The 12,593-nt window shown below is 52.5% G+C and overlaps 1 protein-coding gene across 5 annotated transcripts in view; it reads right to left on the reverse strand.

Moving 5' to 3' along the window:
• Positions 1-12,593, reverse strand: part of NRG2 (neuregulin 2) — a 199,765-nt gene that overhangs the window by 52,022 nt on the left and 135,150 nt on the right. Inside the window, exon 1 of one of the 5 annotated variants that reach the window (XM_054685233.2) lies at positions 8,097-8,314. The exons of the other annotated variants lie outside the window; for them this stretch is intronic. Within the exon in view, the coding sequence (XP_054541208.1) occupies positions 8,097-8,187 (91 nt within the window). The 5' untranslated portion in view covers positions 8,188-8,314. Of the gene's footprint in view, positions 1-8,096; positions 8,315-12,593 lie in introns of those variants that run through there. 5 annotated transcript variants of the gene reach the window in all.

The following is a 12,593-nucleotide window of genomic DNA, read 5'->3' on the forward strand; positions in this document are numbered from 1 at the left end:
AAGCAGCACCTTTGTATCAGAACAAACAGACATATGGTGGAGAAAAGTGTTAAGTTCATGTGGATTTTTAAGATAAAATAAAAGTATAAGGTTTTGAAAAAATGCTGGGTTTCAGGAGAAAGGTCTTAGCAGGCCTGATGCAGAGCAGGAACAGGCTCATGTGCTCACCATGGGTGCAGGGTGCCCAGGCTGCCAGAGGCCCTGTCTCCTTCCTTCAAATTCAACTGCAAGCATGAAAGTCCCAGCTTAGGCACCCTGGGAGCTTGGGAGGGTTGAAATGTGGTCCTTGTGGTCCAGGCTAGTGAGGGCAAGGGGACTGGAAAGAACTCACCCCAAAATGAACACCTTCCTCCCTGGGTATTTAGTCATTAGGTTAAATATAACACGCGGAAAACCAGTTTCTCCATCTTCTCTTCCAAGATTGCTCCTTCTCCTGGATTTCCTCTTTCAGTCACTTTATCTGTGACAACTCTGTGTCTCTCTTGACTTTCCCCAAAGGCTGAGTCCATTTGGCTTCTACCATGCCTCTTATCCTCATAACTCTCCATCATCTGCCAGGCCCTGGCTCAGGTCATACTGCTCCCCACCCCCCAGTACCATGACATGAACAGTGTACACTTGGCAGTTCCACCTCAATGTGCCTCACGGCCATTCAGAAACCTTCCTTGGCTCTGTGATGTCTGTAGAGAAAGGCCGCCCACCTTCCTTACCTGGCAGCCAGGGCCCTCAGGGGATGTTTGCTGGGTCAGTGAATGGGCTTCCTTCCCAAACTTGCCTCTCTACATTCCCCTACCACTTCCCTTCAGGAATCATATATTCCAGGCAAACCAAATCACTGATTGCTCCCCAAACATGCCCATGCCTATTCTGCCCTGCCTCCATGCCCTCTGCTCCTGCTTCCCCTAAATGCCATCCCTCACACAGGAAGCCGAGTTGAGAGGGTCAGACATGCAGGCTGTGGGGTCAGACGGATGCCACTGTGCATTCTGGCTCTGCCCAGCACTTGTATAACTAGGCAAGTTACTTAAACTCTCTGAGCCTTCATTCCTTGTCTGTGAAACAGGGACAATCTCATCCACTTTTAAGATTGTGGAGAGAATTAAATGAGGGTAATGTATGTCAAGAAGTTCGCACAGTGCCTGAAACAGAGATAGCTTAATAACCGGCAGCTCTTATTAATCTAAATCCCTCAAGATCTCAGATGCCACCACCTTCACTAATCCACCCAGCTAGAAGCAGTCTCTGCCTCACAGACTTCCTGAGACTTTCACACGCTCTTCTCGGGGCTTCTCACCTTGGAGAAAATCAGGTTCTTATCTTTCTAGACTGTGAGGAGCTGGTGGGGGCATGTGCTGCAGAATCGCCGTGTTTCCTGGTGTCTGTCACTGGGTAGGTGTTCACTGATCACAGGCCAAGTAAATGAATTAATGCTGTAAGGCTGGACTGTGACTGATGGGTGCCTCAGAGCAGCCCAGATCAAGACTGCTGTGAGCACTCACTGGAGGGTGGGATCCATTGACAGGTAATCCCAGAGCCCCTTCCCACCCAACACTCCTCCCCAACTCATCCCTCTCCCTCCCTGCGAGCCCAAACAGGCATCTGCCCTAGAATGGCAGAGCAGATAATGAAGTCGGGGCCCTGACTGAAAGATGACTCTTGATCAGCCTACCATTGCCCAACCATTAAGGGGCTCCAGCCTGGGCAGGAAGCTCAACTGGGGCAGCCTCCTTCCATGAGACTGACCCTCTTCAAACAGGAGTGGCCAGCTAGGTCTCCACATACAGGGGTGAAATAGCTTAAGAATGTCCTTATTCATGTGTTCGTTCAAGAATGGATTGAGCACTGAGCACATTTCGAGTGCTGAGGGTCAAGTTGATGTGGCCTTCGCCCTGGTGGAGATTCTAGCTGAGCAATGTGCTCCTCACCTTGGGGACCAGGGAGGCCCTGTGGAGGAAACAAAGCCTATGCTGGACCTGAAGGATAAGCAAGAGTTTGCTAAGAGAGAACATGTGCCAGGCAAAGTGAACAGCAGGTTCACAGGAACAAGGCCGGAAGGAACCACGAGGTACTCATGGAACTGAGAGGAATCCATCTGCACCGCAGGCATGAGAGGTGAGACCCATGCTGCAGTGGCTGGTTTAGGGGAGCAGGTTGCTGCCCTCATTCTTGCCCTACAGGGCCAAGTCCTTTGCCTTGGTGTGTGGACTTCCCTCTCTGGGCCTCAGTTTCTCCATCTTTACAGTGAAGGGAGTGAACTATGAGTTCAGATCCAGACCTCACCTGACTGCACCAGAAGTCACAGCCCGTTTGCCAGGTCCAAACCCCCAGAATCCTCCCAAAGTGTTTGCAGCTGGCAAGCTATCCCGAGGCAAAGCCTGTGACCTCCTCTACCCAGCCATTACCACATGCACATTCTGATGGTTCAGCTGGGGCTACTGCAGGAGCTCCTGACTGTGCCCTCCCTTTTCCCATCCTTTCACAAAGAGCTATGTGGCTATGATGCCTAAAGTGCAGCTTGGACTAGGTCACCCTCCTGCTCAGAACCCTTCATTCCCTGCTGATTCAGAAAAGTCCAAACTCAGTAGCCTGGCACTCAGAAAATCCACTGTTTGGCAGCATACCTTCTGGATTGTGCCTTATTTCCCCAAATATCCTGTTTCCAAGCCTCCACACCTGCTTAAGTGACTTCTTCAATCTGGGCACATAGCCCCTTTGCCAAAGTCCTTCTCATGCTCCAAAGTCTGCCTCAACCCCATCTCCTCCTCCACGAAGCCTTCTCAGATTCCTCTGGTTAGAGTTAGTCTCCTCTATCTGTTCTGGGCCATCTCTTGCCAGGGTCAGCCTTGTAATTGGAATTAGGTCTGTTCGTGTCTATCTCGTCCTGCCAGGTGACAGGATCTCAGCCAGCACTGCAGACCCCAAGCCTCATGCCTGACACTGAGGAGCTGGGTTAACACCTATGGAACTGACAGGCCCTCTACAGGGCTCTGCTCCAGGAGGCTGGGCCACCCAGCTCAATCAGTGATTCTTAAACATGAGCATGCATCATAATAAATGGTGGGTGGGAGGGGGGCTTGATAAAATGTACATTACTGGCCCCCATCCCCATAGTTACTGATTCAGTAGGTCAGGGGTAGGTCCCAAGAAATTGTACTTCTAACAAGTCCCCAGTTTGTGCTTAAATCAGGTTCCCAATAATTTAAATGTTCATCTTTTGCACAAGGGGCTCCATAGGACCAGATATCTATCCATTCTGATGCTAGATCTAGCCGGACTCTAGACCTCTAGCTTGGTTTCTGGCTAGGCCATTTGACCATAACAAACCACTATCTTCTCAGGAGCTCCTGCCTATTTGTGCAGGCTCAAGGCCTCAGTGCTACCCTCCTCTGTCAGTGTTCATGGCTCCTGTTCACACCTTACTGCCACAGTCACACTGCAAGCTCCTTGTGAGGGCAGGGACTCGACCCACTTATCTTTGTATCCTCTCAACTCCACCTAAGAGCCCAGGAAGTAGATATCTGACCAGTTGATCTGATGGGGAGGGCCTGCTCCAAGTGGACCAACAGAGATCCTCTGCCTCTCCCTGGTTTTTGTTGAGGGGCATGGAAGAGCCCAGAGCCAGGTGGACTGTGCATGACTGAGGCTGGGCAGGGGGCAGACTTGAACTTAAGATCTCATCCTGCCACTAATTCATGGTTAATCGTGGGACTTTCTCTGCCCCAGTTTTCTCATCTGTAAAGTGAGGATGATAAAATAATACCTATACTTTATAGTATCAGTACTGGCCTGTAGTGAGTCCTTAGTAAATGAGAGCTGTCTCCCTGTCTCCCATGCAAGTTGGTCATGGACATGTTTCTACTTCTAAGAAGTCCCTTTTCTTTCCCTGGTAAGTTCCTATTCACCATCCAGGCTCAGCTCCAATGTCATCTCCTCTGTGAAGTCCTCCCTACACCACCCTAGGAGAACAAATCATTCCTCTCCTCACCAGATGTTGCACATTTATCTCTGGTCTTACCCTTGGTTCTGATCATAGGTAGTTGTATAAGGATCTGTCTCTCTGAGCTTCCTGAAGACAGGGCCTGTTGTTTATTCACATAACAGAAGCTCAGTTAATGCATGCAGAATTGAATACACAAAGATGAGTGAACGTACATGTAGTTTATGCAGTTTATGTAGTTACCATGTGGCCAGAGCCTGGAAGTCTTGATGAGAGGATGGCTAGGCTGGAGGAAGACTGGGAAAATGGGCTGCTACTTGCTTCCCACCAAGTTACAAAGGGTGTGCTACTGGCTCAGAAATGGTGGGAAAACACAATGAGAACATGGTTCCAATGGGGCCCAGGTCTCATGCTTTGGCAATGCTTTGCCAGAGGGTTTTTTTGTTTTGTTTTGTTTTTTCCTAAGCCCCTCTTCCATATAGTAACAGTCCCTCAGGCCAGCCTGGTGGGCTGGAGAACAGACGAGGGCTAGTGGAGTAAGTGGGGCTGACCAGGCATGGGTAGCAACTGGGAAACCAACCCCGAGGCCAGGGCTAGGGCCTGCCCAGGCTGGGCCAGCACCTTTTCCTCCATGTGTCTTCATTTTGGTACTGCCCTAATGTCAGAGCTTTCCTGACTTGGCCCTGAAGCTCCCAGCACCAAGGGGAAGAAGGCAGCAACAGGCAGCACTTTGGGATTCCCGCAAAAATCTGACTCCAAGGAACTTTGCTTCCAAAAAGCTGCTGCTTCTTCCTCCAGCAACTCAATGAGCCCACACAGGCCAGAGGGCCTAGGTCTCCACCTAGGAGAAGGAATGGCCCAGCTCATACTCTTTTAAGGGGGCCTATACCCTCTGTTTGCAACCTAAAGCCAGTAGTCCAATTTTACTTCTATCCCAGACCTACTGGCCATCCGATTCCCCCAACCCAGATGACTCACTGCCCTACCCCAGCTGTACCGCTGTGCCAATCTGGAAAGACTAGAGCTCTTGGTCCCCTCTTCACCCCTGCCAAATGCCTGGGACCTGGGATGAAGACTGATGAGTCCTGGTCTGTAAATTGCTTTGAGCTCTCAGGATGAAAGACTGTTGGGAAGTACAAAGTTACTCTGCTTGTTGTTATTGTTTGTAATGAACCTCGAGGTGCCAGGGAGCCAGAGCAGAGCATGAGGCATAGGCTGAGCTCCAGAGTGGCAGGAGGACAGCTCAAGGTGCCTGGCTCAGCAGGGTCAGCCAGGGGCCAAGACCAGAGGTGGAGGCTGCCAGAAGCAACCCCCAGATGTGGCTCCGATACATGCATATGAGCATATCCCACCTCTGACCTGGTCCTGGACAGCCTAAAGAAGGGAGTTTGTTTTAGAAGTCAGGGCAGCATCTTTATCAGAGGCAGGAGATAGCAAAGATGGGAAAGAAAGGCTTTGCAAAGATTTATCTGTGTCCAGGGAATTGAAATGAGATGTGTCCAGAGCCCTCAGCTAGTGATGCTAATCTACCTTCACACTCCAGGACACTCTGGTGAAGACCAAAGTCTGCTCCATGTCTGCCTGTGGGCAGCTTCAGACTCTCAGTTCACAGGGACCTCCAGCAGAGGAGACTTTTTTAAAATGAAACCCTGACCAACTGGGGCACACAGAAAAGGCTGGTAACTTAGAATCCCCTTCCAAAGTCATTCTTTAAAACAACACAGCAACTACAGGGATTCTGATTTTCTTTAAGGCCAATTTTCCCCACTCCTCCAATCTCATGGCTCTCCTCTAGGGGTTCTCAGAGATGCTGGGTATGCAGGCTTACGCTCTGCCCTTCTCATATAGAAGGTGAGGGCTGAGCGTAGACTGCATATCCAGAGACCCACAGAAAGGGAGGACAGTGTCTGAGGTCACACAGAGGTCCAACAGGGATGAACCCCAGGTGCCTGGCTTCCAGCTGTGCCATTCCACTATACCATGAGTGGGCTTATTACCCAACACCCCCAGCACTGCTGCCAAGGCTGGCAAGACTATGAGCTGGGGAGAAGGGGAAATGGGGGATGGGGGAGACCCAGTTCCCGGTTAGGGATACCAAGCCTCAGACCCACAAACTCTCAGTGAGTCATGGAGCAGAGCTCACACCTGCAGTTCAGCCCCACCCAGCACTCCTGCACTGAGGCAGAGGAAAAGCCCATTTCCCCACACTGGCCTGGGTTTGTGTGGAGAGAGGTACCTCTTCCTGCTATTTGCTAAGGAGTTGTTGGAGGGTGCTGAGTGTGTGGTCAAGGACCAGGGGGAGCCCATTAATTAGTGTCCCCTTCTCTCTCCCCTCCTTTCTCCCTCCCACTTTCCAGATTCCCACCCCACATCTAAGCTAAAGGTTTTAGTGAATTACTTGCTCATGCTTTCCATGTGCATTTCCCTGGCACTAGTGATTCCCACCAGCTGAAGCCCACCAAGTGCTTGCTACCAGCTCAGCTCCTGCCTCCTTGACATTGAGAGAGTGCTCTTACCTAGCTACCCTTCCAAAATGCCCAAGGTAGGATGTGTATGTAGGGGGAATGGGAGTGGGGTGGGTAATGGAGGTGGCTCACTGAACCAAATCCATAAATTTTCGATCATAAAAAGAGGCACCCTGCATTCTTTCAGATCTCAGTTTGGGAGCTCATCCCACACTGCAGGAGCCCAGCTTGAGCTGACCCACAGGCTCCTCATAGCAGACCACCTGTCCTTGGGAAGAGCTATAGGACACACTTGTCTGGCAGAAATGGGCAAAGAGCTTTTCTCTTAAAAAGAAGGAGAACACAGTTCTGGCCTTTAAGTTTCCTTAACTGCTTCTCTCTACCCTGCTGAAAATAGTGTTTGACGCCTAGGCTCTTCCCAATAGAGACCTCAGAGCCTTGCTACCCCTTCCCTATCATTACACAGAAATTCAGGAAAGGAAAGGGATTTGGCCAAATTCTCAAGCACCATCGAAGTCTCCCAGCTTCCAGTCAAGCGCTCTTTTGAAGGCATTTTTATGTTGCTGATCTGGTGGGCACTCCAGTGAGGGGATAGAGACCCAGCAAGTCTCAGGACCTTTGTCCTGAGAATGCTACTTTGAAGCCCAGTCTTATCTCTGGAACGTACTTTGTTACTTTAACTTCAGTAAGCCTCTGTTACTCCCTCTGTAAAATGGAGATAGGACCACCTGCTCCCAGGACTGTTATGAGGATTAAATGGAGATAAAGCATTTGAACATGGCTTGCCTGTGACTCGTACAAAACACATAAAATTAGCACAAAATTAACAAAACGCTTGCCTGAAGAAAAGAACCGAGAATCCAGGGTTTCCCCAATTGGGCCCCAGTGCAAGCCTGGTTCTGCGGAGAGGATGTGCATGCCCCGGGCCGCCTCTGAGAAGCCCGAGACCAGTGCACTCCTCTTTGACTCTGCAACTGCCCAGGGAGGGCACGAAAGTGGGTCGCAAATCATGGCTCTGCTCCTCCAGGCAGGGACAGAATCCAAGGGCCCAAGGGAGTCACTCCCGAAGACCAGAGAGAGACAACTGCCCAATGTCTAGTCCAGTTCCGAGGGAACTGTCACAGAAGCAGCGGCTCCCCTTCTCTCTGGGGTTCGCGAGCGGGGCAGGGCATCCCCTCCGAGTCTCCGGAGTTGGCGGGCGCTGTTGCCCACGCTCCAGCGGCCGAGCAGAACGGAGGGAGGTGTGGCACATGGGTAGGGGCAAGCCCGAGGGCTCCGATCTCTCCGAGGAAGGGAAGGCAGTGACAGCTCCCGGAGCGCTCGGCGGCCAGGCCGGGCCCAGCGTCTGATCAGCCGCCGCCTTTCTGTCGGTATCCGCGGCTCCATCCCCGCTCGTTCAGGGCTGCTCGCCTGCAGGCCGGTACCGGCGTGCAGCGCCTCTTGCCCGCCCCTGCGTGGGGACGCGGCCGCCCGGGGAGAGGCGCGCACAGCCACTGTCGGGCTCCTGGCACGCAGCCCCTTGCTCTCCCGGCCGCGACGACCCGCTCGCACGCAGGCACGCGCGCCCTCGGTGCCTGTCACCGCGGCGGCCGCTAGCGCAGCCTAGACTCACCCGCGCTGCGCTGGGGGCGGGTGAGCGGGCGGCAGGTTTCTCCCAGGGAAACCGGGTTTCTGGGCGCGCGGAGGTGCCCTACCTTTCTCCCCGGGATCGGGCTCCCTCTCCCGCTTCCTCCCCTCTCGGTGCTTCTTGCCGCGGCCGCGGCCCCTCCTCCTGGACTCCGACATTCTGCACGGGGTCCCAGGCGGTGGGACGGCCTCAGCTCTCCGCTGCCGCGCTGCGCCCCCGCCGCCTGCAGCCTCAGTGCCCGAGCGCGGCGCCTTTCTTATAGGCGGTCACACCCTCCGGGGGAGGGGAGCAGCGAGCCTTAACTCTTCCCCTCCCGCGCCCTCCACCCTCGCCCCCCCTCCACCGGCTCGGGCCGCGGGGGCGTGTGGGCGGCCGGTCTGGGCCCTAGGCCCCCTCCCTGGGCCCACCGAGGTAGGCAAGACCGGCGCCTAAACAGGGCGCCACAGACCTCCTCGCCGAAGAGGGGGCTTGAGCTGGGCTGGGGGCCTGAGCATGATTGGGGAGGGCGGAGTAGAGATCCCCCAGCGAGGGCCAGGCTAAGGACAGCATGGGGGTGGGGAGACAGCGAGGAAAGGGCCCAGGAAGGGACCAAAATGAAGCCCGCTAGCCAGCCCAGCGGGGTAGCGAGCACCCTTGGCTCTTGCAGTGGGTCTCCACAACCTCGAGGCACCCCCGGCCGTACAGGCGGGTTGCCTGTGCCTCTCATGCCTGCAGGTCTGGCCTCAGCCCCGTGGGATACCGCCATCTGGGGAACACCTTTAACGCAACCACCATTTGTGCCTGGCAGCAAGGGGTCTGTGGCCCAAAAGCCCCTCCCAGCCAGGGCGGGCTGCACTCTGCAGGGAACCTGGGTGCCCCAGGTGGCTTGTAGCCCCCCTCCCACACACTCTGGCTGCAACTCCGACAGCCCAGGCTGCCGGCACCAGCTGGCTCCTCTCTACAAGGCCTGTGGAGGTGAACTCAGACACTGACTCCCCACCCCCGCCCCGGTCCCACAAACCATTGGGTAGGGGCTGCTGGAGAGGACAGAGTCCTCCCTCCTGCCTGGGTGTGGTGCTGAAAGGGTTACATAGCAAAGGCTCTCCCTCTTCTGGCTCCCAGAAAGCCTGAGCCTGCGGTTTGCCTGCCTAGCTCTGCCTGAGGTGTCCCCTTACAGCCATCCCAACCAGAATCCAAGTCAAAGATCATCTCACCCAGTCCTCTGTCTCCTCAGGAAGGGTCCGAAGGCCTCTCTGGACAGGATTCTCCTTAGGAGAGCCTGAAGCAGGCTTAGGACTCTGGGTCAAGGCCAGGGACTCGAGCTCCAGGGCTGTCTGGGGATGCGGCCAGAACTTGAGGCCAAACTTGTGGGGTGGGAACACAGAAAGGGGGAAGCTGGAGGTGATGGCCCCGCAAAGGGCTGATCTTTGGTGCTCTTGGGGCGCAAGTCTGTCTCATCAGGGGCCAGCTCTGGTGGGGGGGGCAGGTGTAAGAGACAACCCTTGTACCCCACCCCAACTGAGGGAGAGCGAGTACCCACCCCACTTCACACAGTATCACTTTCTGTGAGGTGGGCAGCAAGGGGCCCTGGGCAGAACCAGAGCCAGGGGCCAGGTCTCACTTCTGCTTCAACCCCTGCTCTTCAGTTTCCAAAATGGCATTCATATCCATCCCTCCTCAGCCATTGGGGTACTGCCTTGGTTCATTCCCTCTTCCTATCCCATAGACAATGGTCTCCTTGCTTGAAGTCTTGCCTCTCAGTTCTGACCTCTCCAAGGCCATCAGAGTGAGCTTTCTTTCTTTTTTTTTTTTTGAGATGTAGTCTCACTCTGTCGCCCAGGCTGGAGTGCAGTGGCGCCATCTTGACTCACTGCAACCTCCTCCTCTCGGGTTCAAGCGATTCTCCTGCCTTAGCCTCCTGAGTAGCTGGGATTACAGGCCTGCACCACCATGCCCAGCTACTTTTTGTATTTTTAGTAGAGACGGTGTTTCACCATGTTGGTCAGGCTGGTCTCGAACTCCTGACCTCCTGATCCGCCTGCCTCAGCCTCTCAAAGTGTTGGGATTACAGGTGTGAGCCACCGCGCCCGGCCCAGAGTGAGCTTTCTAAAACACAAACTAGATCCCTTCACTCATTGTAACCCATGGGTTAAACCTAAACTCCTCATGGGTGTCCAAAGCCCTATTCTACCTGGCCCTAGCTCACAGCCTTCTAGCCCCCAAAGCCTATACCTCAGCCACTTTACTTACAAGTCACACACACTTACTCTATCTCCTCTCATACCTTTGCACATACTATACTAATATCTCTGCCCAGGATCTCTCTCCCTTTTTGGCCTACCTGATCTCTGTATTCATTCGTTTGGTAAATAGGTAGTCAGGCTTACTGTGTTTCGGGCACAGTGCTAGGTGCTGGAGATACAGCAGTGAGCAAGACAGACATGGGCCCTCCTTACGTAAAGGCTGGTGGGGATGGAAAAATACCTAATTACACAAATAATGGATTGATTAAAATTTGTGTGAAATATTAAGGAGACATGCATTCAACAAACCTTTATATATGTTGACACACAGCTTGATAGAGGAAACAAACTGTAGTGAAGGAAGGCTTTCCCCAGGAAACACTTAAACTGGGATTTGAAGTATGAGTAGGAGTTGGCCATATTAAGAGGTACTGGGGGAAGAGTATTCCTGGCAGAAGTATCAGCACATCCAATATCCCTGAAGCAAGAAGGAGCTTTTTTACCTTTGAAAAAGAGTATGCTGAGGGCTGTGTGTGTGCGTGTGTGCGCATGTGCACATGTGTGTATGGGATGTGGGTATATGAGTGTGAGTGTGCACATGGGTGTGTATGTGCATGCGGTGTGTGTACATATGAGTGTATGCCTGTGTCTAAGGTGTGTGTGTGTACACGTGGGGTTTGTGGGAGGTCTGTGGAGTGATGGTATAAATGTTGTAAAAGGAGCCTGGAGAGGAGGCAGGCAGTGGTCAGATCAAGCAGGACAGTTGTAGGTCCAATGAAGACATTGGGGTTTAATCTTAAGAGCAATGGTCTGCTATGGAAAGCTCTTCAGCAGGTATGTGAGGGGTGGGAGAGGGCAATGATGAGATCCTCTGCTTCCTGAATTCTTTTGATGTATCCCTCTAAGAACACTTGACTGTTGTTTTTCATTTCCACCTCCGTCTCTTCCACTACAGTAAAAGCCCCTTTGGGATTGTGACCCCAGTTTCTGGTACAAGGTAGGTAGTAGGTACCTCCTTGTGGGACAGATAAGTGACCCTCCTTTCACTAGTAAAGAATGGCCAAGGGTATCAGCAAGAAAAAAATGGCTCAAACTGGGGGATTGCAGCCAGATGAAGACAATTCTCCTGGGGGTAGCTCTCCCAGCAGTCCAGAGCAGCTCATGACTTGGTATCAAATGAATGATACGAGTCAGAAATGGCATGGAAATTCAAAGGGGGCACAAGCACTCTCCCTGGACTGGAGTATCCAGATCTAGTGCTGAGGGAGGTTGGGCTTGAAGAAGAGCTTGAAGGATGGGTAGGATTTTGATGGGGGGCAGGTGAGAGATTCCAGATGAGTGGGATATGACAAAGATCTAGGGGGAGCATTCCCTGGGCACCTGCCCAGGAGACAATGAGCAGACCAGGTTTATGTTAGGAAACTATGGGAGCTGCAAATACACACAGAAAACACTTAGGGGACACGTACTATCTGCCTCAGCCTAGTGCTAAGCACTTTACACATTTTATCTCTTGTTATCCTCACAACAATCCTGTGAGGGAGGTCAACTCTTATTCCCATTTTACAGATGAGGAAACAACGGCTAGGAGTAATGAGTCTTCTCATTCACAGTCATGTACCCAGGAAGCTGCAATGCAAGGACTCCGGCCTTCGCCATTTTTCACTAGGACCCATGCTCTTTACTCTGAGACTAGACTGCTTGTGAGCAGGTCAGAGATACACTTGGACTGCCAGCTGAGGCTTTTGGGCCTTATTTAGTAAATAATGGGAAGTTGAGGATGGTTTTTTGAGGAAGGGAGTGACTTGTGTATTAGAAAAATTAATCTGACTGGAATGTGCAGGATGGATGGGAAGGAGAAGATAGTGGAGACAAGGGAATCAGCAAAGCAGGTCAACCATCAAATATTTCCTTAGAGCCCTTTATGTGCCAGGCTCTGAACATTTTGAGGGTCAGGTAAGGAGTACCTGAACCAGCAGTGAAGACAATGAAAATGGTAGCAGGAAGAGTCACTAATATGATAGTATTAACTCACTTAATTCTTCACAACACCACTATGGAGTAGGTCTACTATTATTCCCATTTTGCAGTTGAAGAAACTGAAGTGCAGAGAGGTGAGGTAATTTTTGTCTAAGTCAATACCTAGTAAGTGGCAGAGCAAGGTTAGGAACCCTTGCAGTTGGGTATCCAGAGCTCACTCTTAAGCACAGCTCTATGGTGTTGCTCAAGAAGATAGGAGATGAGAGAGAGTAGAGAAAGCCCTCACCCCTCAAGCCTAACCACTGGTCTCAAGACCTGCACAGTCTCCACAGCCCTATGACTGATGCTTAGTTCCTGGGTCA

This window comes from Pan troglodytes, chromosome 4 (assembly GCF_028858775.2).
Source record: "Pan troglodytes isolate AG18354 chromosome 4, NHGRI_mPanTro3-v2.0_pri, whole genome shotgun sequence".
Taxonomy (NCBI): domain Eukaryota; kingdom Metazoa; phylum Chordata; class Mammalia; order Primates; family Hominidae; genus Pan; species Pan troglodytes.